Genomic DNA, 27944 nt, shown 5'->3' with positions numbered 1-27944 from the left:
CTGGTAGCAATGCTCAATAGATGCTTCTATACAAAATATAGGGTCGGAGTCAGTCTATTGCTGTTAATGTTCATGTGAATTTCCTAAAACAACAGGAAGTTAAAGTCTAAAATAGCCCCAGTGGTCAGTGTGAAAATTGCAAGATTTCTAATTTTTGTTAATAAAGATTGTAATATGATGTGAAAAAAAACATTATTGAAATGTGTAAAAAAAAAACAGATTTAACTCAAAAAACCTGATCATTTTCTGATGACATATCATATTCCTTTTAAAGCTATGTGGTGGACTAGTGAATACAATAACAGCTGGCCTGGCACCATGACATTCTGCGGAAAATTGCATCACTGTAGCCAGGACATGTTTCAGTCACCATTCAGACTTTCACAAGGTGAGAATTGACTTATGACTAGTGAGGCGATACTACGAGAACACATATCATTTATTTTTGTTTTAATGACTACAAAGTATCTTTAGAAAGAACTACAATACCCAATTCCCTTTAAATCACACCTATGTCAAACCCAAAATAATTGTCCCTGAATCCCAGCCTTATAAAATCGTCCCAATAATGTTGTACATGTTTTATTTTAGTAGTTTGCCGTTATGTTAAAACATAGGATTTGTCTGCAGATCAATGACAAAAACAGTAACGAGTCAGGACGCTGCTAATATCTAAGGTGAGCAAATGGGGGTCCTTTTATATAGGGCAGATCAGTTGCCCAAAATGAGTTTCGATCGATGATTTCGCAAGCTGATCGGCACTTGTGTACTAAAATTTACATGTGTAATTCATTGGGAAAGTTACACACAAACGATCATTTGTGCGATCACTTATACAAAACTCTTTATTATTACACATTCCCCTTACACAAAGGGATGCGCTACTGAAAAATGATGCTTTTTTAAGCCATCATAAAAGATGTAATCACTGAGCATGTTTAACTATTCTTTCTAGAATATGATCGGAAATTAATGATCGCACAGATAATCTCTCTATTGATCAATGACGCTTATGGCAATGAAATCAGGCATCTCATTGATTACTGATAAACCATTCTAAACCTCCGAGGCAAAAAATGAGCCATGGTCCCATTGTATTTCCTTGGGCAAAAATGCACAAATGAATCCTACAATTCATCGTCCGACCATAAGTTCACAAATGGTGGCCACTTTCAGCTAAACTTGAGGTAGTTTGTCAATCATACACAGATGTGTGCCCAAGGAAATACCTACTATGCCTGACTCATTTATGTCATGAACTAAATTACTTAAAGGCTATGCACACCTTTGCACAGAATTATTTTTTTTGTTCATTTGTCTCTTAAGCAACTTTCTAAATAAAAGATCTCTTAAAAATATACAAATCCGCCAGAGCTCCTGTTTCTGATGACTCTTTGCTCCCTTCTTACATTGTTAGACCTCATTCACACGCACGATTTTTCAATGTACGAGAAAAATGGACCGATTATTCTGATCAGACTTTGATCAGAGTTCCGAGTGTCATAATTTTTCTCATACGTGGAGAAATGAAAAAAACTTTCTCCACTTTCTCCATTCTGACAGTTAGTGAAAATTTGACCGCATTTGGATGGCATCCGAGTGCGGTCTGATTTTTTCACAGACCCATTGACTTGCATTGCCAATTTTGATCCGACCATCAGATTTAAATGGCCCCCTAGACTATCACAGGTTCAAATGTTATGAGTGAAAAATACAGATAGAGCTCGTGCAAAAATCGGATGTGTGAATGAACCCTTAGATACTGCAGCAGGGTGAGGTTAGAGGTTGTAGACAGCTCTCCACAGTGTGGTGAGGGGGAAAAGCATATACAGTCTCAGGGAGGGCAGAGAAAAGTGGCTATAGACCAGTACATGAAAAGCAAATAAGTGCAGAATAGAAGCTGTACTTAAATATGAGTTAAATTATATAACAGGACCCTGGAGCTCATATCCATCCTATATTCCTGGGAGAGACACTCCAAGAAGAGAAATATCTGAAATTTTGAATTAGGCTACAAATTACATATCAATTGGTCTGAAAATTGAATGAAGGAATAAAGATTGCTGATTTTGAAATTTTATTAACTAAAAGGTAACCGCTAATCTATGTAAAAATATAGTTTTTTTCAATGTCAAAGGTGTCCGTAGCCTTTAAGATGGCCACTGACAACTTTTTCCATCATATGGAAATGATTTTTTCCATTGGTCAGGGCAAGTCTAGTAAATATTTGTCAGTGACCGAATATTTAAATATGGGCCACATTTTCCCCATCTATGGCCAGTGTTAGGTGACACGTGATTTACAGACAACCAGTCTGGTTTTCACTATAAAGTTTTCGTTTACATAAGATTGTGATTAGGAACCTTAAAAAAAAAATAAAAAAATTTCCATGCAAAATTCTTTTGGTTAGGCCACGGCCCCACTATCAGTATTCGGTCAGTATTTTTTCTCAGGAGTGGGAGCCAAAACCAGGAGTGGGTGATAAATGCAGAATTGGTGACTTGTTTCTATTATACCTTTTCTCTGATTGTTCCACTCCTGGTTTTGGCTCCCGCTCCTGAGAAAAAATGCTGACCGAATACTGACCAAATACTGATAGTGGGGCCGTGGCCTAAGAGTGATATTTTATGAATGGTTTTGTCATTTGCTGTTGCTCAATTTTATTACTTGCAGGGTCATAGTGGTGGGGGTTAAAGGGGTAAAGAGTTTTGAATAAAAACATCAATATATATATATATATAGCTTATATATCCACTCATAAATCTATAACTATTGAGAATTAAAAATCAACGTAAGTATCTCACTACATCACATTCATAAAGTCAGCATGTCCAAGGCGCTGGCTTCAATCATTCGCTACCTATCCTATAACTGCATTGCACTTTGTAGGAATAAATGGCTGATGCGCAACTTATCAATGGTTATGTGCTTGGTGATTTTCTGCTTTTAAGTGCTTCCATCTTGTAAAAATAGCCAGGGGTCAACTAAAAGGATCTGCAGTAATCAATTTACCTTTGCGCTACACATATGCCATGAAAAAAATAGACTACTACAAGCAATAACCGGTCTGCTTGTAGATGGCGCTGTGGATTTTTAGACATATTTTTCAGTGTCTGTGAACCTGTGCTTGATTTTTTTTTAACGACCCAAAGTTACTTTTACAATTTCAAGTCCAGTGTTTGAGGCTGGAACTAGTTTTCCAGAATAAAGTGTTTGTGTTTTTCAACATCTAGTTGTTGCGGAGCCTTTGACTCCTGGCCTTGTAGACCTCGATGAGAAGATCTTTGACATATTGGATCTCTCTTTCGATGGAATCCGACTTTTCTTTCAGCTCTCTGTTGAGGACTTCAAGGCCGTGACATTCTTCATCCAAAGCATCGTATTCGGCACGTTTCCGTTGGCGGTATCGAAGAGCTGCTGTCTTGTTCTGGTCTCTCTTTTTTTGCTTGCGGTCACCCTTGGGCTGGTGTGAGATGGCACAGCTGGCGGCTGAAGTGGAGGGGCGGTCATACGGGGTAGGCCTGTTGAGTTGTTTGGATTGTACTGGCGGGTCAGTATTGGTGTTAATCACTATAAAATCCTGCTGATCTTCTTGAGGGAAATCACTTGAAACATCTGGGTATAGATTCAGGAGTTCAAGGCATCCAGAATCTAGTGTGTCCAGTGCCACGGGGGCAGGAGCTGGTGTTTCTGCAACGTAGGCATGGTACTCTACTCCTCTATCACTGAGTTGTTGATCTGGTGTTGGGAAGAGGAAGTGGACTTCATGAGAAGGCGGGGTGCTGGGGGCCACTTGATCATGAGGCATTGGAAGCCCAGGGGAGATGTTCTCCTCTAGGAAATAATCTTCCATCTGCTCCAGCTCCTTTTTCAGGAGTGTTGCCATGACCTCCAAGTCCGGGGCAGGAGGCCCTGGCACGGATGATTCGGACGCGGCTGGCAGGAAACATGAAAAGTCCACCCTTTCTGTCATCCAATCCGTGAATCCTTCCCCTGTATAAAAAAGTAAAGGGGAAAAGTAAAAACTTAGCATTGTGCTCAATTATTATGCCTCAAGTCACTGGCTGAAAAATCAGGCACGATTCAAGTTGCTTTATTTTTCATTATTACCACTACTTGGTGTACCCAAAAAGAGTAGATTTGTGCAAAATATATGCATATCACTCTCTGATCAAACTCTGATTTTGACTCTTCAGCGTTTAATCAGAGTGTGATCATAGTGTGATCTGATTCTCTCGGAAGAGGAGAAGATTGAGAAAAAATTTTCTCCATTTCTTCCATTCAGTCAGTCCATGGAAATCGGACTGAACTCAGATGACATCTAATCAAACTTCGGATCAAACGTGGGCATGCAGCGATGTTTGAAGTACTTAAAGGGGTTTTCCCACAAACAAAAGTTAATTTTAATCAACAGATCTTGGAATAATAATAACTTCCACAATTGGATGTGTTTAAATAAAATGTTCCTGTGCTGAGATAATCTTATAAATGTGCCCCTGCTCTGTACTGTGTAATGGCCGTGTCTGACCGTGCAGAATCATACCACAGCTCCTGGGCAGGGGAGGATGAATACTGACATTATAGCAGGGGATCACAGCTGATTCTTTCTTTCTTTGACGTAAAACATTGTTTAAAAACAGTAGAGAAATGTTTTACCTCACAGAAAGAATCAGCTGTGATCCCCTGCTGTAATGTCTGTATACTCTTCTCCTTCCTCCCCTGCCCAGGAGCTGTGGTATGATCAGATCATGTTCCTGTACGGTCAGACACATCCATTACACAGTACACAGCAGGGGCACATTTATAAGATTATCTCAGCACAGGAACATTTTATTTGAACACATCCAGTTGTGGAAGTTATTAGTATTCCAAGATCTATTGATTAAAATCAACTTTTGTTTGTAGGAAAACCCCTTTAAGTATTTACACAAAGGCGGCTCGAAGACCCTTCTGACACATAAAATACACTATTAGGAGGGGGGCCCTGAATACAATTTTGTATTGGGACCCATGAGCTTCTGCTTAGGTCTTGGGACCTGTTGAGTATTTGTGCTTGAACCTTTGACAGACAAAGGAATCCACGACTAGTGATGAGCGCAAGTGCTCGGTACTCAAGTTTGTCTAGGGTGCTCGGGTATGCACCGAGTATCATGGGTGCTCGAGTGAGATGTTCGCGTCCCCGCAGGTGCATGTTTCGTGGCTGTTAGACAGCCACAAAACATGCAGGGATTGCCTGACAAACACGAGTAATCCCCGCATGTTTTGTGGCCGTCTAACAGCCGCAAAACATGCGGATGCAGGGACGCGAACATCTCACTGGAGCGCTCGCGATACTCTGTGCATACCCGAGCACCCTACGCAAACTCGAGTAATGAGCACTTGCGCTCATCATTACCTACGACCGAGAGACTGTAGGTAAGACATTTATTAAAACGGCTATGTCCCACTTACCTGCCAGGCATCCTCCTCCAGCACCGTGCAAATTCACCCCGTCTTCCATGTGCACTGGAAACTGTTCATAGTGATTTCCATGAGCAGGGATCTTAAGGAGATCCGCCCGCCAGTGCAGAGTGCTAACTGGCAACATCGAGATCTCCAGATCCAGATTCAAAGCCGCCAGGAGAGACATCTTGACCAGAATTATTCAGTTTTGGGTTTGGACCGGAGAACTGTTCGGGTGCACGATTCCTGCTGGAGATGACAGCGGAAGGCGCAGAGGGTATAAAAGACCTGCAACAAACAGGAGGTGTATTAACTTTGGTGCCTCAGCCATAGGGCAATAGTCACATTTGTGTATATACCACTGGAGCCTTGGATATTTTTGCACAATGAAGTTTTGCAACAATTGGAAAATATGTACAACTGAACACAAATCTTATACAGGCCACAAAAATCTAGATCTCAAAGTCCTTTAAATATCGTAACGTTGTGGATATCATTTTGTACGGTGAGATTGAAGATCAAAAATTAAATAAAAATTTTAAAAAAAGGTAAAAATAGGTAAAAATAAAAATCTATATTTTTTTTAATTTCTGATTTAATAAGAATAACACAGTTGCTTTGCCTTTAAGACACTCATCAAAGCAAGGGGTACTTGAGGAAACTTTGCTGGAACTGACACCTGTTATGTATCTACTGGCAACAAGTTATCTGATCTAAAGATGAAAGGTCGTAGTTCCAGGAAACTCGTGTCAGGGAGAAGGATACATTAAGGTCTATGTTTAACCAAGCTGGTTATTCAATAACTACTTCAATGCTAACATGTTTGCAACATATTGTGCATTCAGCAATTCACAGCATAGAGAAGTCATTAACAGTGCTATTTTTTAACCCACAGACAGAGGGCGCCAGCTGCAAAATCAATCACTGAATCAGCAAATCCCTCCATTTTTTTTTTTACTCTTTGTGTTAGACACAGACATAAGATTGCTTTCATATCCTGTCCCATATACATGGAAGCTAACAATGCCTGAGCATGCCAGTTAGGCCATGGCCCCACTATCAGTGTTCAGTCAGTATCTTTTCTCAGGGGTGGGAGCCAAAACCAGGAGTGGGTGATAAATGCAGAATTGGTGACTTTTTTCTATTATACCTTTTCTCTGATTGTTCCTCACCTAGTTTTGGCTCCCACTCCTGAGAAAAAATACTGACCGATTACTGACCAAATACTGATAGTGGGGCCGTGGCCTATATTACAGATCAGGACCATGGAACACAAAGCAGACCCTGCTCCCAATGTCATCAGAACAGATCACTCCAAATTCATCCACTGCCTCAATATAATGTGACCTATACATGCAGATCTGCCTCTGTATGGCTCAGTTCACACAAGAAAAAAATCATCTGAGTTTCATCCAGACAAAATGGGTGATTTTTGTCTAAATCTTCATGCGTATGACATCCGTTTTTAGACATCAGCAGTTATTAAAATTTACAAGACACAATACAGTTTCCTGTTTTAAAAAATTGTAATTTATCCTCAAAAATCGGATGTTATATGGTTGATCTAATTTATTTTTTTGCGCACCCATAGACTTGAATAGGAGAGTCTCATCCGAAATACAGAAGAAACTAGCGCAGGCTGCGATTGGAACTGGCCTTATATGTATCTTATAGGGGATCGGTCACTATGAAAATGCAGTCTAATCTGCAGGCACCATGTTATAGAGTAGGAGAGGCTGAGTAGATTGATATATAGTTTTATGGGTAAAGATTTAGTATAACCTGTGATTTAATCATTTAATCCTCTGGTTCTTCTGGGGTTTTGGGTCCAGTGGGCGGGGCTATTAATAACTGACAGCTTTCTTTGTATAACTGTGCATAGAGACAGCTGTCAGTCACTGATAGGACCGCCCACTGGACCCAAAACCCCAGAAGAAGCAGAAGATTAAATGGAAAAAACAGGTTATACTGAATTTTTTCTCACAAAGCTATATATTAATCTGCTCAGCTCCTCCTGCTCTATAACATGCTGCCTGCAGATTGGACGGCATTTTCATGGTGATTGGTTCTCTTTAAAAGTGCTGTCGAGGATTAGAAAAACACTTCTAATTGCTTGCAAAAACTTGTCTACTACAGGTTCTGTGAGGTATTGCAGCTCAACCCCTTTACTTTTAATGGAGCTGAGCTGCAATGCCACTCACAACCTGTAGATAGGTGTGGCACTGCTTTTGGAAGAAAGCTGCTATCTTTTACTAATCCCAGACACAGGGGCGGACTGGCCCACCGGAGGATCGTGAAAACCCCCGGTGGGCCCCGGGTCCCGATAGCCACGCCCAAATCCCCGCCCCCTACCCCTCCTGGGCCCTGTACAGAGAACAGAGGCCCCCCGGTTCGCTAAAGATATCGGCAGCACTGCCGACATGATTAGTGATGGGTGATCTCTCTGCTCTGCCTGCTGCCACAGTGCCCCACTGCCTCCTCTGCGCAGCGCGACACTGCCGGCGCGTGCGCAGGAGGTCAGTCTCAGGGTGATGACGTCATTGCCCTGGGACTGCTTCCTGTGCGCGCTGTGGAGGACGGACCCGGCGTTGCCCCAGGCAGCGGCTGCAGGCCTGCAGCTCATCTCCACGCGTGGCGTGAGTATGAAAAGCAGGAGCCGGGGAGGGTGACTGGGAGGACCCCTGGCCGAGGCTGGCAGTAAATACTACTAGGCAATGGGCATGATTATCATCATGCCCATTGCCCAGCATGTCCTGCTGCCAGCCTCTGGTTACTGGTACTATGCCGAGCTGCATGTACTACCACCAGTGGCTGGCAGGACATGCTGGGTGGGCATGATAGTACCACGGAGGCTGGCAGGACATACTAGGCATGAATCATGCCTGCCTAGTATGTCTTGCCAGCCTCGTGGTGGTGTGGTGGTGTGGTGCTATCATGCTAATACTACTACCACCAGTGGCTGGCTGCCAGGACATACAGGGCATGATAGTACCACAGAGGCTGGCAGGACATACAAGGCATGAATCATGCCTAGTATGTCCTGTCAGCCTCTGTGGTACTATCATGCCCAGCATGTCCTGCCAGCCACTGGTGGTACCATCATGCATGCCCATTGCCCATTTTGTTTTTTTTTTATTAAAGATGGAGTCCCTACATGTGTTTTATTTTTATTAAAAAAAAAAATTCTCTGTGTTGTGTTTTTTTTTCTGTTTACTAGAAATTCATGGTGGCCATGTCTAATTTGGCGTGACGCCATGAATTTCAGGCTTAGTACCAGCTGATAATACAAAGCTGGTACTAACCTCATTATTACCCAGCATGCCACCCCCCACCAAGGCCGTTGGAAGAGCCGGATAAAGCGCCTGGAAATGGCGCTACGATGAATGCGCCAATTCCAGGGGTGGCTGCGGGCTGCCGTTTTCAGCGTGGGGGGCTCCGAATGCTTGGGCCTTACCATGCTGAGAATCCCAGCCCCCAGCTGCCAGGTTTTACCTGGCTGGCGATCAAAATATGGCGGGAGCCCACGCATTTTTTTTTTTTTTATTATTTTTTTAAATACTTTAAAAAAAAACATTGGGCTTTCCTGACTTTTGATCGCCAGCCAAGGTAAAGCCAGGCAGCTAGAGGTGGCAGCCCGTAGCTGTCTGCTTTATCTGCACTGAGAATCAAAAATTCTGCGGAGCGCTATGTCATTTTTGTTTCATTATTTATTTATTTTCACACTTCTATATGTGTGACAGTCCCAACAGCTAATCACAGACGCTGACACAGAGAATGGGCGTCTGTGATTGGCTGCTTGAGTAACCTGAAAGCAGCCCATACATAGTACCATACCAGAATGTATGGGCTGATTGTACATTACTCGAACAGCCAATCACAGACGCCCATCCTCTTTGACAGCATCTGCGATTGGCTGTTGGGTCTGTCACATATAGAAGTGTGAAAAGAAATTTTTAAAAACGATGTAGCGCTCCGCAGAATTTTTGATTCTCACCGCAGATAAAGCAGACAGCTACGGCCTGCCACCCCCAGCTGCCTGGCTTTACCTTGGCTGGCGATCAAAAGACAGAGAAGCCGAATATTTGTTTTAAACTTATTTAACTTTTTTTTTCTTCTTAAAATGCGTAGGCTCCCGCCATATGTTGATCGCCAGCCAAATAAAACAAGGCAGCTGGGGGCTGGGATTCGCAGCATGGTAAGGCCCAAGTGTTCTTGGCCCCCCACGCTGAAAATCACAGCCCGCAGCCACCCCTGAAAATGGCGCATTCATCATGGCACCATTTCCAGATGCTTTACCCGGCTCTTCGAGTGGCCCTGGTGGTGAGTGGCACCCTGGGTAATAATAGGGTTAGTACCAGGCCAGCTTTGTATTATCAGCTGGTACTAAGCCCGAAATTCATGGTGTTACGCCAAATTAGACATAGCCACCATGAATTTCTAGTAAACAGAAAAAAAAAGACAGAATTTTTTTTTTATTAAAAATAAAACACATCTAGGGACTCCATCTTTAATAAAGAAAAATCCTCACTCCAACGTCATCCATAGGTCTTCTGTCTTCAGCTCTGCTACATCTTTGCCATCAGACAAATATGTCTGCTGACAGAGATGAGCAGGCACAGAATGACACTGGAGCACTGTTACTGTGTAGTGCGGCACTAGGTTTCTTTTTTTGTCATTTCATGCAGTGTAGAAATCTTGGGAAAAGTGTGGATTGTGCTCTGGAAGTGATCAGTTATAGCTATTGTTATTTTCTGCAGAGATAAGTCCTGCATAGAAGATGTGATATATCGGTCTGCGACAGATAAAGAACTTGTGAGTATGTGTATTACCTATACATTCACACTGACACTATATACAGAGCTCCTGTGTATAGTATCAATGGTGATCATTGCATTACCTGTACACTGACACTATATACAGAGCTTCTGTGTATAATGTCACTGATGATGACTGTATAACCTGTACACTATATACAGAGCTTCTGTGTATAATGTCACTGGTGATCACTGTATAACCTGTACACTGACCCAATATACAGAGCTTTTTTTACATTTTTATTATTTTAGTATTATTTGTCACTATGTGGTGGCATTATGTGCTTTGGTCATGACATGACGATATTTGTCCCTTGTATATGGTATTATTCGGTCACTATGTGGTGGTAATATGTGGTCTCATGGTGTGTCAGTATTTATACCTTGTATCTGGTAGCATTTGATCACTATGTGGTGGTATTATGTGCTTTGGTCATGGTGTGGCGGTATTTGTGCCTTGTATGTGGCATTATTTGGGCACTATGTGGTGGTAATATGTGATCTGGTCATGGTGTGGTGGTATTTCTGCCTTCTATCTGGTAATATTGGTCTTGGTAGAGTGGATTGTGGTTGGTCATTTGTTTTATCTGATATCAATAAGGGGAAACCTCTTTATTTCCAATAGATATTAAATACTTGGATGTTTAACCCCTCCCAGTCCTGTGACTATTACACAGCAGCAGAGATGCAGTTACAGAGGTTCACCAGAGAAAGCAAGTTGGCATTTGGTGAGATTTTCACCTCTGTATTTATAAGACAAATCCAGGAGTGGGTGAGAAATGCATAAAACATTACCTCGGATTGCTCCACTCCTGGTTTTGTCTAACAAATACTGAGGTAAAAATCTCACCAAATACTCAAAGTGCCACAATCTTCTGACAGTGCAGATTCCACCAATAAATAAGTGATCACCTTCCCAACCTGTGCATCGCTGATGACTTGTTTTCACCAATAAAAACCCTTTAATGCAAACTACAGTAATTGTACATCGCAGTTCTGGTGAGCGCACAGTGATGGGCAGGAGCCGCCAATATAATGGGTATAACGGCTAACAGGTATTTGCAAATAGCTGAAGTGTGGGTGGGCCCGGGTGGGTGTGCCCTTGGATCCAATTTCCTTGGTGGGCCCAGACACCCTAGTCCGGCGCTGCCCAGAGAAGTCAAGTGCTGGGGCCGACCAGAAATACCAGACACATAATGAAATAAAGTGATGCTGTTGCCATAAAAAAAAAAGTTTTGTCTGACATTTGGAATTATAAATAAATATTGTAGAATTATTATTTTTTTTATGCAGTTTGATCATTTTTCATTTTAGACATTTTTTATCATTTATAATAAATGAAGGACTGTTCTAATTTAAGAAATCCCAACATTCTGTATATTAACATTGTTCTCCATGGATCTGGAGCACGGATTGTCTTCTTTCCATACCCCTCCCTTCCCTGCCGCGCTCAACCTGCTGCCTTTACAGTAAATGCTACTTATCTCTAAACTCTCCCCCACCCCACACCCCCCCGGGGACTGATTTTTCTAGTCCATGAAAAACAAGCGTAAATTAAATCCCAAGGGCTGAGCTGGCGCAGATGGTTCAGGTAGAGCCCAAGCATTAGATTTACAGAACATATTCTCTATTTTCAGTTTTTTGTTTATTTATAATCATTAGAATATATTAAAAATTTACAAAAAAAAAAAAAGTGCGAACGCCTCCAAAATAGGAAAAAAAAAGTACATTACCAATTTACAAAAAATATATACTTGAATAGCAAAATAAAATGATGCAAAAAATTGATATATATATATATATATATATATATATATATATATATATATATAAAAATCCAACTAGATAAAAAAAAAAATTCTACATTTTAGATATAAACTCCTATAATCTCCACATTTTAGTTTCTGCCCACATTACAATCATTTGTTGGCGTAGCCCAACGTGGCATCACCTTGTGCCTTTTTATATTGATATGAACGAGAGAACATGAATAAAATAAAAATTAAAAAAGAAAAAAGAAATGACGTAGGCATTATATTGGTACTTACTCCATCTTTGCAGACGCTGCGGTGCGGCACAAGTGCGTGAGCACACTTGTTTTGCGGTGCGAGGTTTAGAAAGCCATGATAACTCTCAAGCCAAAGGTTTAATGATGTCTGAGCTGTGAAAGTGATATGAGTCCCAGCATAGGAAGGCTAAACATGTATACTGTAATCCAGAGATTACATCATCGCCAGCACCGCATCCCCTCCTACAATTAACCTGTTCCCTGCCATAGGAATTGTCTAAAGAAGCAGGGATTACAGTTCCCCGCAGGATATAAGAAGCGGACTCCATCTCCTCATTGTGTCTTGTGATAGTCATTTGACTTTAGAGTCATTTGGGGATTTTTTTTCTTACATAAAGGAAATCCCATGTTTTTTTGGTGGGGGGTGTAGAAAAGGGTAAACCAACAAAACTAAAATACAAAAGGGAAATTTTTCCTAAAAGAGTAAATAAAATTATTTGACAAGTTTTTTTTTTCCAGTTACTTCAGCCTGAGTGGAATAGCTATAGCAGGGTCCTGGGGTCTTAAAGGGGTTGTCCAGTACTTTTATATTGATGGCTTAGCCTTAGGACAAAGACAGATAGCTGTATAAATAGGACCGAGATCTTAACACAGAGCACAGACTGGCCGGCGGCTCACCCATGTATTTCTATGCAGCTGTCACGCTCGGGTCAGGAGAGCCGCCGGCCAGTCCGTGCTCTGTGTTCCGATCTTGAACCGATTTATACGCCTTTAGGATCGTTGGGGGTGTGACACCGAGCACTATTGCGGCTGGATGTGATCAGTTTTGGAGCTGCGCAGCACAGATCCGTTAACTGTATAGTGGCCGCAGGCAGGTATTGCACATCTGTAGTAACCCGCTGCAGCCACTATGCAGTTGATAGCGCTGTGCTGTTCCGTTCCGCAGCTGATCAGATTCAGTTGGCACCTGAAGCAGCTCATTGGTGAGGGTGCCGGATGTTGCACCCCCACTGATCTGATATTGAAGACTTATCCTATATGGGGAACCATCAACTTTTGGTGGAGAATTAGGAGGTCTTTATACATTTCTGATAGTTGGCCAGTCCTAGAGAAATCAGCATGTTCAGCCGACTTTCATCTAATGGGCATGGGGGCCTGTAGGGGTGACCATACTCCCTTCTACCACATAAATAGACACCATTAGTATAAATGGCACACCGTAGGTAGGTGTTACAGACTTTGCATTTGGGCCTAGGGGCTTCAAGTTACACCTCTGTTCAGCCTCTTGAAAAGCTGGGTGACAACCAATTTGGTCACAACTGCAGCTCACATAGGGGGTTACCATTACCTATCTTTTCCAAACTACTCATACACCCAGTAATCCAGCGACTCATCCCTTATTTTATCATAATTGCAGGGCTGGACACTATTTTTTATATATTAAGACTTTGGAAAGACTTGATAAAAAGTGACAACTCATGTAGGAGTTATAATGGCAACCATATTCAGAGTCACAATTTTACCAACTAGGCCGAAGATGACAATTCCTGAATAGGGATCTAGAGGTGACCTTTTTTATGGAAATACACCTTTTTTTAGAGTTTTATATTTTGTAAGGATTTTTCAGTTTTTTTTAAATATTTTTATCCAGCTTGGTTTGTTTTTTATTTTTACTGTATTATATCAGTTGTAATTGCTGCGTACAGTCGTGCAGTATTTGTGTAATGTCTTTTTCAGCCATTTGCCTATTGTATGCCCCAGAACAATTGCCATAAGTGATTAACGTCACAGAGCACAAAGTGACACTGGGGAAATGACACATCTTTAGTGATGTACTGTGCCTGTGCTCCAAGGCAAAAGACGCAATACTGGTATCCACGTAGGGAAAATATGTACAGATTTTATATATATATATATATATATATATATATATATATATATGTGTGTATATATATATATATATATATATATATGTATATCCATATATATTTATATAGTCGCTCTATAACAATTTTCCAAAGAGATGAACATCATTTAGCACATGAGTGCTGCCATATGATCTAATAATGTTCAATACCCATACATTAATAGAATGTTGCCACCTAGTGGCCAAATAATCAAGAAGCGTTAAGGAATACTTTGTCATAAAAATGGGCAGGATTTTTCTTTCTGTTCACCTGCTTCTCTCCCCGATTGTGCAATGTCATTCTCGAGCTTAGTCTGTGATGTATAGACATTTTCTCTGCATACCTGAGTCTTTATGTGATATATTAGTATAAGTATACCTATACATTGCTGAAATTCTTTTATAGAAATCTAAAGCATCAGGGTTTGTCATTGTCTAAAGCAGTGGTGGGCAAGCAGCAACTCAGGGTTCTCCGAAGATGAAATAGCCTTATTGATGGTCAACCTACCACATCTTTGGAGCCCCGGGTGTGGCCTGAGTTGCCGCTTGCCCACCACTGATTTAGACAATTTTGAGATTTTAAAATAGGAAAAGTCCGTTGACTTAGGGAATGGATTTATGAAGTATATAATAGGTATGGCAGGTTTAGTCACTGACAGTTATAAGCCTCTCCAGCATCTATCATCTCTCCTGGGATCTTACCAGGTCCATGAAAAACAACAGTAAATTAACCCCCCAGGGGCTGAGCTGCTGCAGATGGTCCTAGTCAAGAACAATATTATTTACAGGTATCACCACTAAACCCTATTCTACATTTAATACATTTATCTTTGAGACTAAACGACTGGACTAGAACTAATGGGGTCCAGTCATCGTTTTGTTTCCCCCGCAGGCACCCCAGCAGACAATTACGGTAATCATTATGGTTATAATTGACCATTTTGGCCGGCTTTTATCTCATGAGTATGGGGACCTTTAAGGCTTGCTGCACACCATGTTTGTAGTGCACAATCTTCATATGCCCTTAGAAAATCTCCCGAACTATATTCTGAAATTGATATAGACTTTAATGGGCATGGGTATGCCAAAATGGGGAGCTTTTGGCATAGATATGGTTGCTATATGAAGTGAACCCATTGTCTCAGCTATGGTTTTTTACTAACTCCATACAAGAAATACCATTGAGGCAGAGAGCGCCATAAGTCAGAACATACATTTGTCAGTCTGCTAGCACATAGTTACCAGGCATAATGTGAAATTTATAAGGTTTATTTTAGGGACTGGAAGCTGCCACAGTGTACAAGGGTAATCTTTGATTTGGGGAAAATTGCCTTAAAGGGGTTGTCCAAGACTGTAACATTGATGGCCTATTCTTTTATCCATTGATGGCCTATCAATGTCTGACTAGTGGGGGTGCGACACCTGGCACCCCGCAGATCAACTATTCCCGGTGTCGGCGGCAGCCAGAACTGATCAGCTGAATGCACATCTCTGTTGACTCTATAGTGGCCGCAACCGAGTACTGCACATCGGCCACCTATTGATTTGAATAGTGGGAGGATGTGCAGTACCCAGCCGCGGCCACTATACAGTTGATGGAGCTGTGCAGGTCTGTAACTGAGCGGTTCCAGGCACTACCGACACCGGGAGCAGCTGATCGGGGGGGGTTGCCTGGTGTAGCACCCCCAATGATCAGACAATGATAAGCCATCAATGTTAAAGTCCCGGACAACCCCTTTAAATGGTTCGGTATTTCGGTAGGTAAAAGTTATCATTCACAGGATAGGTGATAAATTCTAGTTGGGTGTAGGTCTAATCAATAGGACCCCCACCTATCATGAGAACGGGACATTTTTATCCTCTGCACGCAGTGAATACATGAGATCGCCACTCCATTCACTCGCTATGGGACTGCCAGAAAAAGTCAAGTAAAGACCCATAGAGAATGAGTGTAGTGGTGGTCTCATATGCTCATTACTATTCCAGCAGACCTATAGAGAATGAGTGGATTGGTGGTCTCATATGCTCATTACCGCTCTGGCAGACCCATAGAGAATGAGTGGATTGGTGGTCTCATATGCTCATTACTGCTCCGGCAGACCCATAGAGAATGAGTGTAACGATGATCTCGCATGCTCACTACCGCTCCGGCAGACCTATAGAGAATGAGTGTAGCGATGGTCTCATACGTTCACTACTGCTCCGGCACACCCATAGAGAATGAGTGTAGCGGTGGTCTCATAGATACATAGAGAATGAGTGTAGTGATGGTCTCGCATGCCCATTACTGCTTCGGCAGACCTATAGAGAATGAGTGTAGCGATGGTCTCGTATGCTCACTACTGCTCCAGCAGACCCATAGAGAATGTGTGTAGCGATGGTCTCGTATGCTCACTACCGCTTCGGCAGACCCATAGAGAATGAGTGTAGCGGTGGTCTCGTAGATACATAGAGAATGAGTGTAGTGATGGTCTCGCATGCCCATTACTGCTCCGGCAGACCTATAGAGAATGAGTGTAGCGATGGTCTCGTATGCTCACTACTGCTCCAGCAGACCTATAGAGAATGAGTGTAGCGATGGTCTCGTATGCTCACTACTGCTCCAGCAGACCCATATAGAGAATGCGTGTAGCGATGGTATCGTATGCTCACTACTGCTCTGGCAGACCCATAGAGAATGAGTGAAGAAGTGGTCTCATATGCTTAGTACTGCTCCGGCAAACCCATACAGAATGAGTGAAGAGGTGGTCTCGTATGCTCACTACTGCTTTGGCAGACCCATAGAGAATGAGTGTAGCAATGGTCTTGCATGCTCACTACCGCTCCGGCAGACCTATAAAGAATGAGTGTAGTGATGGTCTCGTATGCTCACTATCGCTCCGGCAGACCCATAGAGAATGAGTGTAGCGATAGTCTAACATGCCCATTACTGCTCCAGCAGACCCATAGAGAATGAGTGTAGCGGTGGTCTCGTAGATACATAGAGAATGAGTGTAGTGATGGTCTCGCATGGCCATTACTGCTCCAGCAGACCTATAGAGAATGAGTGTAGCGATGGTCTCGTATGCTCACAACTGCTCCAGCAGACCCATAGAGAATGCGTGTAGCGATGGTATCGTATGCTCACTACTGCTCCGGCAGACCTATAGAGAATGAGTGAAGAAGTGATCTCATATGCTTAGTACTACTCTGGCAAACCCATACAGAATGAGTGAAGAGGTGGTCTCGTATGCTCACTACTGCTTTGGCAGACCTATACAGAATGAGTGTAGTGATGGTCTCGTATGCTCACTATTGCTCCGGCAGACCTATAAAGAATGAGTGTAGCGATAGTCTCACATGCCCATTACTGCTCCGGCAGACCCATAGAGAATGAGTGTAGCGATGGTCTCGTATGCTCACTACTGCTCCAGCAGACCCATAGAGAATGCGTGTAGCCATGGTATCGTATGCTCACTATTGCTCCGGCAGACCCATAGAGAATGAGTGAAGAAGTTGTCTCATATGCTTAGTACTGCTCTGGCAAACCCATACAGAATGAGTGAAGAGGTGGTCTCGTATGCTCACTACTGCTTTGGCAGACCCATAGAGAATGAGTGTAGCGATGGTCTTGTATGCTCACTACCGCTCCGGCAGACCTATAGAGAATGAGTGTAGCGATGATTTCATATGCACACTACTGCTCTGGCAGACCCATAGAGAATGAGTGTAGCGATGGTATCGTATGCTCACTACCGCTCCGGCAGACCTATAATGAGTGTAGCGATGGTCTCGCATGCTCACTACTGCTCTGGCAGACCTATAGAGAATGAGTGTAGCGATGATTTCGTATGCTCACTACTGCTCCGGCAGACCCATAGAGAATGAGTGTAGTGATGGTCTCGTATGCTCACTACCGCTCCGGCAGACCTATAGAGAATGAGTGTAGCGATGATTTCGTATGCTCACTACTGCTCCGGCAGACCCATAGAGAATGAGTGTAGTGATGGTCTCGTATGCTCACTATTGCTCCGGCAGACCTATAGAGAATGAGTGTTGCGATGATCTCGGATGCTCACTACTGCTCCGGCAGACCCATAGAGAATGAGTGTAGCGATGGTCTCGTATGCTCACTACTGCTCCGGCAGACCTATACAGAATGAGTGTATAGCAATGGTCTCGTATGCTCACTATTGCTCCGGCAGACCCATAGAGAATGAGTGTAGCGATGGTCTCGTATGCTTACTATCACTCCGGCAGACCTATAGAGAATGAGTGTAGCGATGGTCTCGTATGCTCACTATCGCTCCGGCAGACCTATAGAGAATGAGTGTAGCGATGGTCTCGCATGCTCACTACTGCTCTAGCAGACCCATAGAGAATGAGTGTAGCGATGGTCTCGTATGCTCACTACTGCTCCGGCAGACCCATAGAGAATGAGTGTACTGATGGTCTCGTATGCTCACTACCGCTCCGGCAGACCTATAGAGAATGAGTGTTGCGATGATCTCGTATGCTCACTACTGCTCCGGCAGACCCATAGAGAATGAGTGTAGCGATGGTCTCGTATGCTCACTACCGCTCCTGCAGACCTATACAGAATGAGTGTAGCAATGGTCTCGTATGCTCACTATTGCTCCGGCAGACCCATAGAGAATGAGTGTAGCGATGGTCTCGTATGCTTACTATCACTCCGGCAGACCTATAGAGAATGAGTGTAGCGATGGTCTCGTATGCTCACTATCGCTCCAGCAGACCCATAGAGAATGAGTGTAGCAATGGTCTCGTATGCTCACTACTGCTCCAGCAGACCCATACAGAATGAGTGAAGAGGTGGTCTCGTATGCTCACTACTGCTCCGGCAGACCCATACAGAATGAGTGAAGAGGTGGTCTCGTATGCTCACTACTGCTCCGGCAGACCCATACAGAATGAATGAAGAAGTGGTCTCGTATGCTCACTACTGCTCTGACAAACCCATACAGAATGAGTGAAGAGGTGGTCTCGTATGCTGACTACTGCTTTGGCAGACCTATAGAGAATGAGTGTAGCGGTGGTCTCGTATGCTCACTACTGCTCTGGCAGACCCATAGAGAATGAGTGAAGCAATGGTATCGTATGCTCACTACCGCTCCAGCAGGCCTATAAAAAATGTTTGGAGCGGTGGTCTCGCATGCTCACCACCGGTCCATTCTACAGGGGATAAAAGTGACCCATTCTGACGACAGATGGGGGTCGCAGGGATTAGACCTACATTCCTCTAGAAGTTATCACTTGTCTGATACATTGGTGATAACTTGGTGAAAACCCCATGACAAATAGTGTGCAGGGACAAATTTGTGATAAAATATACACATCAGTCATGCTCTCAATGCAAATAAAGTATATTACATACAGTATATGTTCTAGATATATATTTTACAACATTTTTGTTAGTATTGTGGATCAGTATTTTACGGGTATCTGTGTGGCTTCTATGCAGCCAATGCATTTTTTTATTAGCACCACACCCCCTAATGTCTCCCCTTTTTTCTAAATCTTTTTGTGCAAACAATTTTTTTGTTCGATCATATTGTGTTTTTTATGCTTTTGGGAAGAAATATTTGACCACGAAGTGCATGGTTTAGGTTGTAGCGGAATACCCCTTTACAAAGGAATTCCATAATTATCACTTATTTACTGGATAGATGATAACTACTAGATCAGTAAGGGTAACCCCACCAGTAGCATAAAGGGGGTTACAATATTGGGAGCAAATAGGATATCCACTGTTTGCCAGAACTGGGGTCTTGTGTCCCCTGTTTGAATGAAGTGGTGGTCGAGCATTCCTTCACTGTCTATGGGTCTGATGGAGACAGCTGAGTAGAGCATGGTTACCCTCATCAGTCATATAGACTTTGAAGGAATGTTTGACAACCGCTCCCTTCCAATGGGAGACATGCACCCCCTATTTTGGTAGACCCCAGCAATCGGAATCCCTGTAGTGTTCACATAGGAGACACATGTATATATAAAATGATGGATATGTTGATTTCATAAATTTATGTCATAGCTGCTGCAAAATCTCTTAGGGAACTGCTCTATCAGTCATTCCCTAGGGGGCCGTACACGAGCATCTGACTGACATGACTACATCAAAACATCACGACAGTGGTCAGGTCGAGTATAGATCACGCGACGATCACTGATCCCACATACATCCAATTTCGTGAGTTTACAAAATCTCCTGCGATCATATTTAACCATTTAGACATCTAACGACGGACTGTACACCCAAAGGGCCATTTGGTTTACTACCTGGAAAAAGGTTCCGAAACGCGTTGGTTAATAAAAACCTCTATTTTATACCACCGAGAATTCTTTATTTCCGCAAACGCAGCCCTGGTACCGTGATCTAACGTCAAAGTGCCGTAATAACATACTGGTGGGGTGAAGTTGGACCTTTCTTTTTACAAATAATCCAGATGTTTTGGACGGCAGCAGCATTTATTAGGTTCTCCGACACTTAAGCTTATGTAATAAAGCTACGACATGTTACATAAGCAATCCCGTCTCTTCTTCTATATTAGGACAGCACCATATCTTGTGTTGTCAACCCCATAGGTTAGCCTGTGGGAGGGGGGGGGTAGGGTTGCATGCTACAGTAAAGCATATTATATTGATTTACTATATTAATATATGTATTATATGCAATATTCCATTATGGCTTACGGTGCGCCCTATGAATTGTAATATGTCGGAGCCACATAACATTTATGATATGTACTACAAAAAATAGGCGGAATTAACCCGTTAGTAGGCGGTCACGCTATATAATCTACTTACGCCATCTTTGCAGTTGTGTTGTAGTCGTAGCACAAGTGCAGTCGCACACTTGTTTCGTAGTCGTGCAAGTCTACAAAGCCATGGTGACTCATGTACGAGAGCGGTGTGTGTCTGTGATGGAGCTGCTGGGAGGATATGGATTCTAGGTTTGCAGGCGCTGAACTTTGTACAGTATAGACAGAGGTGACATCAGCTGTGACACAGATCCCTCCGCAGGTTCCACTCCTCCTTGTCAGCAGCACTGGGACCTGTTCACGTCACCGCTGCAGTTTGTGTCTCACTTGTGCCACATTATTTCTGCTTTTCACTTGCAATATTATTTTGTTTCACTTTTTTACTTTCTTTTTTCTTTTTTTACTTTTTCTTCTTGGCCGGTAGGATTTACAGGGACTATTTTTGGAAAGAATAGTGACATGCTTAGATTGCAACAGTATTGCATCAGCCTGGAGGGAGGTGTGGACTTTCTAGGTCACTGGGTTTATGGCAGCTCATTGGACGTCTGGGCTGAGGCTCTGCGTGTGATGGGTGCGGCTTGGGAGATGTGATAGTCAGATGACTCTGAAAATATTCCAACTTTTTTTTTTTAACTTCTCTCAAAACACTTCTGTATGTGTCACAGTGCGCTATAATGGGAACTGCTGCTTTAAGACTTGGCAGATAGGATTTTTTTTATGTGAATTTTATCCCGCCCCCCCCCCCCCCCAAAAAAAAAAAGTAAATATATACAGTACAGACCAAAAGTTTGGACACACCTTCTCATTTAAAGACTTTTCTGTATTTTCATGACTATGAAAATTGTACATTCACACTGAAGGCATCAAAACTATGAATTAACACATGTGGAATTATATACTTAACAAAAAAGTGTGAAACAACTGAAAATATGTCTTATATTCTAGGTTCTTCAAAGTAGCCACCTTTTGCTTTGATGACTGCATTGCACACTCTTGGCATTCTCTTGATGAGCTTCAAGAGTTAGTCACCGGAAATGGTCCTCCAACAATCTTGAAGGAGTTCCCAGAGACGCTTAGCACTTGTTGGCCCTTTTGCCTTCACTCTGCGGTCCAGCTCACCCCAAACCATCTCGATTGGGTTCAGGTCTGGTGACTGTGGAGGCCAGGTCATATGGCGTAGCACCCCATCACTCTCCTTCTTGGTCAAATAGCCCTTACACAGCCTGGAGGTGTGTTTGGGGTCATTGTCCTGTTGAAAAATAAATGATGGTCCAATTAAACGCAAACCGAATGGAATAGCATGCTGCTGCAAGATGCTGTGGTAGCCATGCTGGTTCAGTATGCCTTCAATTTTGAATAAATCCCCAACAGTGTCACCAGCAAAGCACCATCACACCATCACACCTCCTCCTCCATGCTTCACGGTGGGAACCAGGCATGTAGAGTCCATCCGTTCACCTTTTCTGCGTCGCACAAAGACACGGTGGTTGGAACCAAAGATTTCAAATTTGGATTTATCAGACCAAAAGCACAGATTTCCACTGGTCTAATGTTCATTCCTTGTGTTCTTTAGCCCAAACAAGTCTCTTCTGCTTGTCGCCTGTCCTTAGCAGTGGTTTCCTAGCAGCTGTTTTACCATGAAGGCCTGCTGCACAAAGTCTCCTCCCAACAGTTGTTGTAGAGATGTGTCTGCTGCTAGAACTCTGTGTGGCATTGACCTGGTCTCTAATCTGAGCTGCTGTTAACCTGCGATTTCTGAGGCTGGTAACTCGGATAAACTTATCCTCAGAAGCAGAGGTGACTCTTGGTCTTCCTTTCCTGGGGCGGTCCTCATGTGAGCCAGTTTCTTTGTAGTGCTTGATGGTTTTTGCAACTGCACTTGGGGACACTTTCAAAGTTTTCCCACTTTTTCGCACTGACTGACCTTCATTTCTTAAAGTAATGATGGCCACTCGTTTTTCTTTACTTAGAATTTGTATTATGGCATGAAAAAAGCAGCTAACAGTCTATTCAGTAGGACGATCAGCTGTGTATCCACCTGACTTCTGCACAACACAACTGATGGTCCCAACCTCATTTATAAGGCAAGAAATCCCACTTATTAAACCTGACAGGGCACACCTGTGAAGTGAAAACCATTTCCGGTGACTACCTCTTGAAGCTCATCAAGAGAATGCCAAGAGTGTGCAAAGCAGTCATCAAAGCAAAAGGTGGCTACTTTTAAGAACTTAGAATATAAGACATATTTTCAGTTGTTTCACACTTTTTTGTTAAGTATATAATTCCACATGTGTTAATTCATAGTTTTGATGCCTTCAGTGTGAATGTACAATTTTCATAGTCATGAAAATACAGAAAAATCTTTAAATGAGAAGGTGTGTCCAAACTTTTGGTCTGTATTGTATATATTTATTTATTTTGTGGGGTCATATCTCCCAGCTTTCATAAACCAGGAGAAGAACATGTATTGCTGCACGTACACAGTACATATGCCTGTATTGAAACCCCTTAGCATTTTTACCAGCAATACCCTTTTATCACCATTATAGAGTTTGATGCTCCCAAAAATGCTTCCACACACACACTGAGTATGGTATCCCCACAAGGAATCCCCCCACACACACACACACATTTACCCCACACATATAGTAAAATGTGATGACTCTACTGGGCCACCAACACAGTATAATACCCCCACAGCATGATGCATCAAAAGTGGTCCCCTAAGATCTCCCCATAGTCAACACACACAGTATCATGACCCCTACACAGTATGATGGCCTGTCAGTATGATGGCCCCACACAGCCCCCTAGACAGTATGAGGACCCCCACAGCCTCCTACTCAGTCAGAGGGCCCCCACAGTCTCTCACACAGTATGAGGGTCCCCACAGCCCCCCAAACAGAATGACGGAATCCACAGTCCTTAACTCAATATAGGGGCCCTCAAAGTCCCTAACTCAATATGGGAGCTCTCAAAGTCCCCAACTAATTATGGGGGCTCTCACAGTCCTCCACAGCCAAGACTCAGTATAATTCCTCCAACAGCCCCTCACTCGGTGTTTTAGCCCTCACCAGCAACCCACTCAGTAAAATGCCCCCCACAGCTCCTTACTCAGTATAATGCTCCCCCCCAGCCTCCCACTTAGTATTATCCCACCCATCAGCCCTCCACTCAGTATAATTGTTGCCCCTACCAGCCCCCCATTCAGTTTGATTGGTCCCCACCAGCTCTGCATTTAGTATGATGGCCCTCACAAGCCCCCAATTCAGTATGATTGCCCCCCATTCAGAATAATTGGCCCACACAAGTTCCCCATTTAGTATGATGGCCCCCATAATAACTGACATTAAATTAAGAAAAAAACACTACTCAGTTCACCCTGTTCCCCCGGCACACTGCTCAGGTCTGTGCAGTGTGAGTGCTGAGACCTCAGCATAGCAGGTGTGATGTAGTGTATTCATCGCACCTATAGTGTATGGAGTCTCAGACTTACCGGCGCAGGCAGAATTGTGGCTCACGAAGCCTTTGGCACCCTGATCCATCATTCTATTTAATGGTATCTGCGTGCTTGGGTAGATGGAGGGAGGAGAAGGGACTCAGCACTGGGCCCCCACGACACACGGGCCCTATAGCAGCCACGTAGTCTGCTGCTATGAACCATACGCCCCCAGCTGCAAGTACTATATATACTGCAATACTGTAGTATTGTAGTGTATAGTACAAGCAAGCCAAGCAAATTCCCACAGACACAATCCAAAATCTTGCAGAAATCACAGTGTCGTAAAAGCTCCTGAAGGCATAATGTATAAGCGTCCCAATACTTTTTGTCAATATAGTGAATATGCGCTACAGCCAATCAGGGAGCTCAAAGGTGCTCAATGGCTCGTGCCGTCAGTTCAAGCAGAGGCACGGAGCTCACTGATTCTGACTGCAGTGCTGTCGACACATGACGTCAGCGCTACAGACTACAGACACGGGCAGTGGCGAAGACTCAGTGATTAAAGCAGAGTTGTTTTTTTTTATTAGTAATGGAACTTATTGGAAAAACTTTTTCTGAAATGGGTCAACCCCTTCAATATGTTTCAGTGCAAGTAAGATATATAAAGCTGGAGATATTTAGCTCACAGAGGATTGTTCAGACTGGACACAATTATAGTAAACCCTCAGTTATAAGAAGTATTAGATCTGTACAAGTTTGCAGGTATCTAGAAATTTTTTGTCAAACTGAAACACAAAGGCTGAGGGGATTTATTAAAGAAGCACTCATCAAATCAAAGTTTTTATCCTCTTAATACATTGCAGTCATCATATTATATAGCACTGTGTACTTACAATTGCTCATTTTGCCTTTCTACCAAGTAAATTCTTCTCTTTTCTCTGCTCTATGTAGAAACAGGAAGTCTCTTTTCCCTGCATTTATCATTCCTTTCCAACTCTTGACCCAGCTGCTGCCTCCTTCCTCCTGTCATAGACTTTTGCAGTGACTTATGACTCATGCAGGGAAAATTGACCTCCTGTTTCTACATAGAGCATAGAAGGATTCAGCTAGTCAGTTTTAATCACATGATGTCATATACCTAATAGAAAAGAGAAGAATTAGCTGGGTAGAAGGGAAAATGAGCAATTGTAACTACACAGTGCTATATACTGTAACGGGTCTGGGAGGCGGAACCTCTGAGCTACTATACAAGGGGGCGGCCCTTGTAAGGGAGCGGGTGGCAGTCTCTGGATGAACGGACAGGGAGATACGGCAAATGATCAGGGCAGTCTCTGGGTAAAGGGTAGGTACGACCTGTGATGGCAGAGCCTCCGGGTAGGCTAGCAGGCAGATGGTAGATGTGTGCTCCCAGGTGAGCAAGGGAGAGTCTCTGGAATAACAGGTGGTCACGGCACGTGACGGCGGAACCTCCGGGCTGGCAAGCAGGCAGGTAACGGAGAAGCGCTCCCAGGTGAGCGGGCAAGAGTCTCTGAAGTAGCTGATGGTCACAGCACGTGACAACGGAGCCTCCGGGCTGGCAAGCAGGCAGGTAACGGAGAAGCGCTCCCAGGTGAGCGGACAAGAGTCTGAAGTAGCTGATGGTCACAGCACGTGACAACGGAGCCTCCGGGCTGGCAAGCAGGCAGGTAACGGAGAAGCGCTCCCAGGTGAGCGGGCAAGCTGGTCCATAGACAGACTGACCGGAGTTGTAAGGTAGACCGTCGGACCTCAGGAAAGTAGGCAGGTAGCTGATGTGCGCTCCCAGGTGAGCGGGCAGGCTGGTCCTTTAGACAGACTGACAGGAGTAGTAAGGCAGACCGTCGGACCTCAGACTGGCAGACAGGTAACAAGTATTCAGGCAGGAATCAGGCAGGTAACTGGCAGGAAACTGGCAGGTAACTGGCAGGTAACTGGCAACGGGACCTGAGGGCTGAAGCACAGGTGAGACACAGGTGCAAACAACATTGCTCGGGCACCTCCATTTTGGAGGAGGTGCCTTATATATGATGAAGTCCTCCGGCCATTGGCCGGGGACTCCTTAGGACGGCGCGCGCGGCCCCTTTAAGAGGAGGGGAGCGCGCGCGCGCGCGCCCTAAGCACAGGGGCCGGGAAGGAGCGCGCGCTGAGAGCAGAGCGGGAGGAAGACGCCGGGAAGGAGCGCGCGCTGACAGCAGAGCGGGGAGAGGACGCCGGGCACGGAGCAGAGCGGTGAGGGGAGCAGCGTCCCTGCCTAGCAGAGGGCAGGGACGCCAGCGCTACATATACTATGATGATATGAATATATTAAGATGATAAAACCTTTGATAGGAGAGATTCTTTAAGTTATTTCTTCCATTTTTGGGTACTTAGCAATTTTCGGATCTTGAGTGACTACTTCTCTTTTCCCAGTGGCACAAGACAGAACCCATTCTCATCAGATGGGTGGTCCCACAAGTGAGAAACTACATCTAATAGACATTTATGGCATATTACGTTGATATTTCTACAGATCCAGAATATGAAACACATCTGTAGACAGACCAGGGAGGGTTTGAGTTTGGTCACAGCTACTTTGTGCATGGCTACGAGACAATGGATGTGCACCAACAACACATTCAGCATGGCGGTTCCTGTAGCTGAAGACCTCATTTCATTCCTCTACTTCTATGGAGCGAAAGTCAAGTTATGATTAAAAAGCAACTTTATTGATACAAAATAGCAGTCACATTTGACACACGGATGAATGTACACAGCACCCGCACATGTGAGAGATAGTTTATTGACACACTGTGATTGGAAGGCTCACATTATCTTGTCTCTGACACCCTTGACAATGACTCTGCTGCTCTGCAGACGCTTATCGGGCGCTGTGCAGGTGAATAACTGGTGGCACGCGAGTGACTGTTGTACTGTGCTGCAGTCAGTACCTCCTCTCCTGTAGGGGCCCAATCATTTCCACGCTCAGAAATATCCCGAGCATCCGCCCAAGTTCTGAGTCACGTCTACCTGTCCATTCTTGAAGCTGAAGAGTAAAGGTAAAAGGTTATTTACAGAACATAACTTTTTTCTTACTGTGCCTCTAGTTGATTAGATTACAAAATTTCCTGCGCCCTATGGCGGTCTATGATTCTGTGTTAGCAAAAGTGCACAGTAAAATGAGATCCCAAATGATACACAACAAACCTCAGGACACCAGGGACTAGGGCAGTAAAACACTGGGCACATGCAGCTGGGACAGTAAAACACTGGACACAAGGGACTAGGGCAGTAAAAAACTAAACACAAGGGTCTGAGACAATAAAACACTGGACACAAGGGACTGGGACAGTAAAACACTGGACACAAGGGACTGGGACAATAACGCACTAGACACAAAGGATTGGGGCAGTAAAACAGTGGACACAACGGACTGGGACAGTAAAACAATGGACACAAGGGACTGGGACAGTAAAACATTGGACACAAGGGACTGGGACAATAAAACACTGGACACAAGGGACCGGGGCAGTAAAACACTGGACACAAGGGACTGGGACAATAATGCACTGGACACAAA

The 27944-nt window shown here is 43.7% G+C and overlaps 1 protein-coding gene across 2 annotated transcripts; it reads right to left on the bottom strand.

The window, feature by feature from the left end:
• Positions 1-421: 421 nt before the first annotated feature.
• Positions 422-21188, bottom strand: ATF5 (activating transcription factor 5). 2 transcript variants are annotated; one of them, XM_073682778.1, is made up of 3 exons: positions 20975-21188; positions 5452-5730; positions 422-3993 (listed from the first exon to the last, which is right to left on the bottom strand). In XM_073682778.1, the coding sequence occupies exons 2-3, from the start codon at positions 5627-5629 to the stop codon at positions 3230-3232; spliced, it is 942 nt and encodes a 313-aa protein (XP_073538879.1). In that variant the 5' UTR covers positions 5630-5730; positions 20975-21188; the 3' UTR covers positions 422-3229. The 2 variants fall into 2 exon arrangements, with proteins under 2 accessions (XP_073538879.1, XP_073538880.1); XM_073682779.1 differs by lacking the exon at positions 20975-21188 and adding an exon at positions 12305-12460.
• Positions 21189-27944: the final 6756 nt, after the last annotated feature.

This window comes from Phyllobates terribilis, unplaced genomic scaffold (genome assembly GCF_046119375.1).
Source record: "Phyllobates terribilis strain yellow unplaced genomic scaffold, ASM4611937v1 Scaffold_5__5_contigs__length_657084704, whole genome shotgun sequence".
Taxonomy (NCBI): Eukaryota; Metazoa; Chordata; class Amphibia; order Anura; family Dendrobatidae; genus Phyllobates; species Phyllobates terribilis.
The sequence above is the reverse complement of the archived record's forward strand: the minus strand, read 5'-3'. Positions and strand labels throughout refer to the sequence as shown.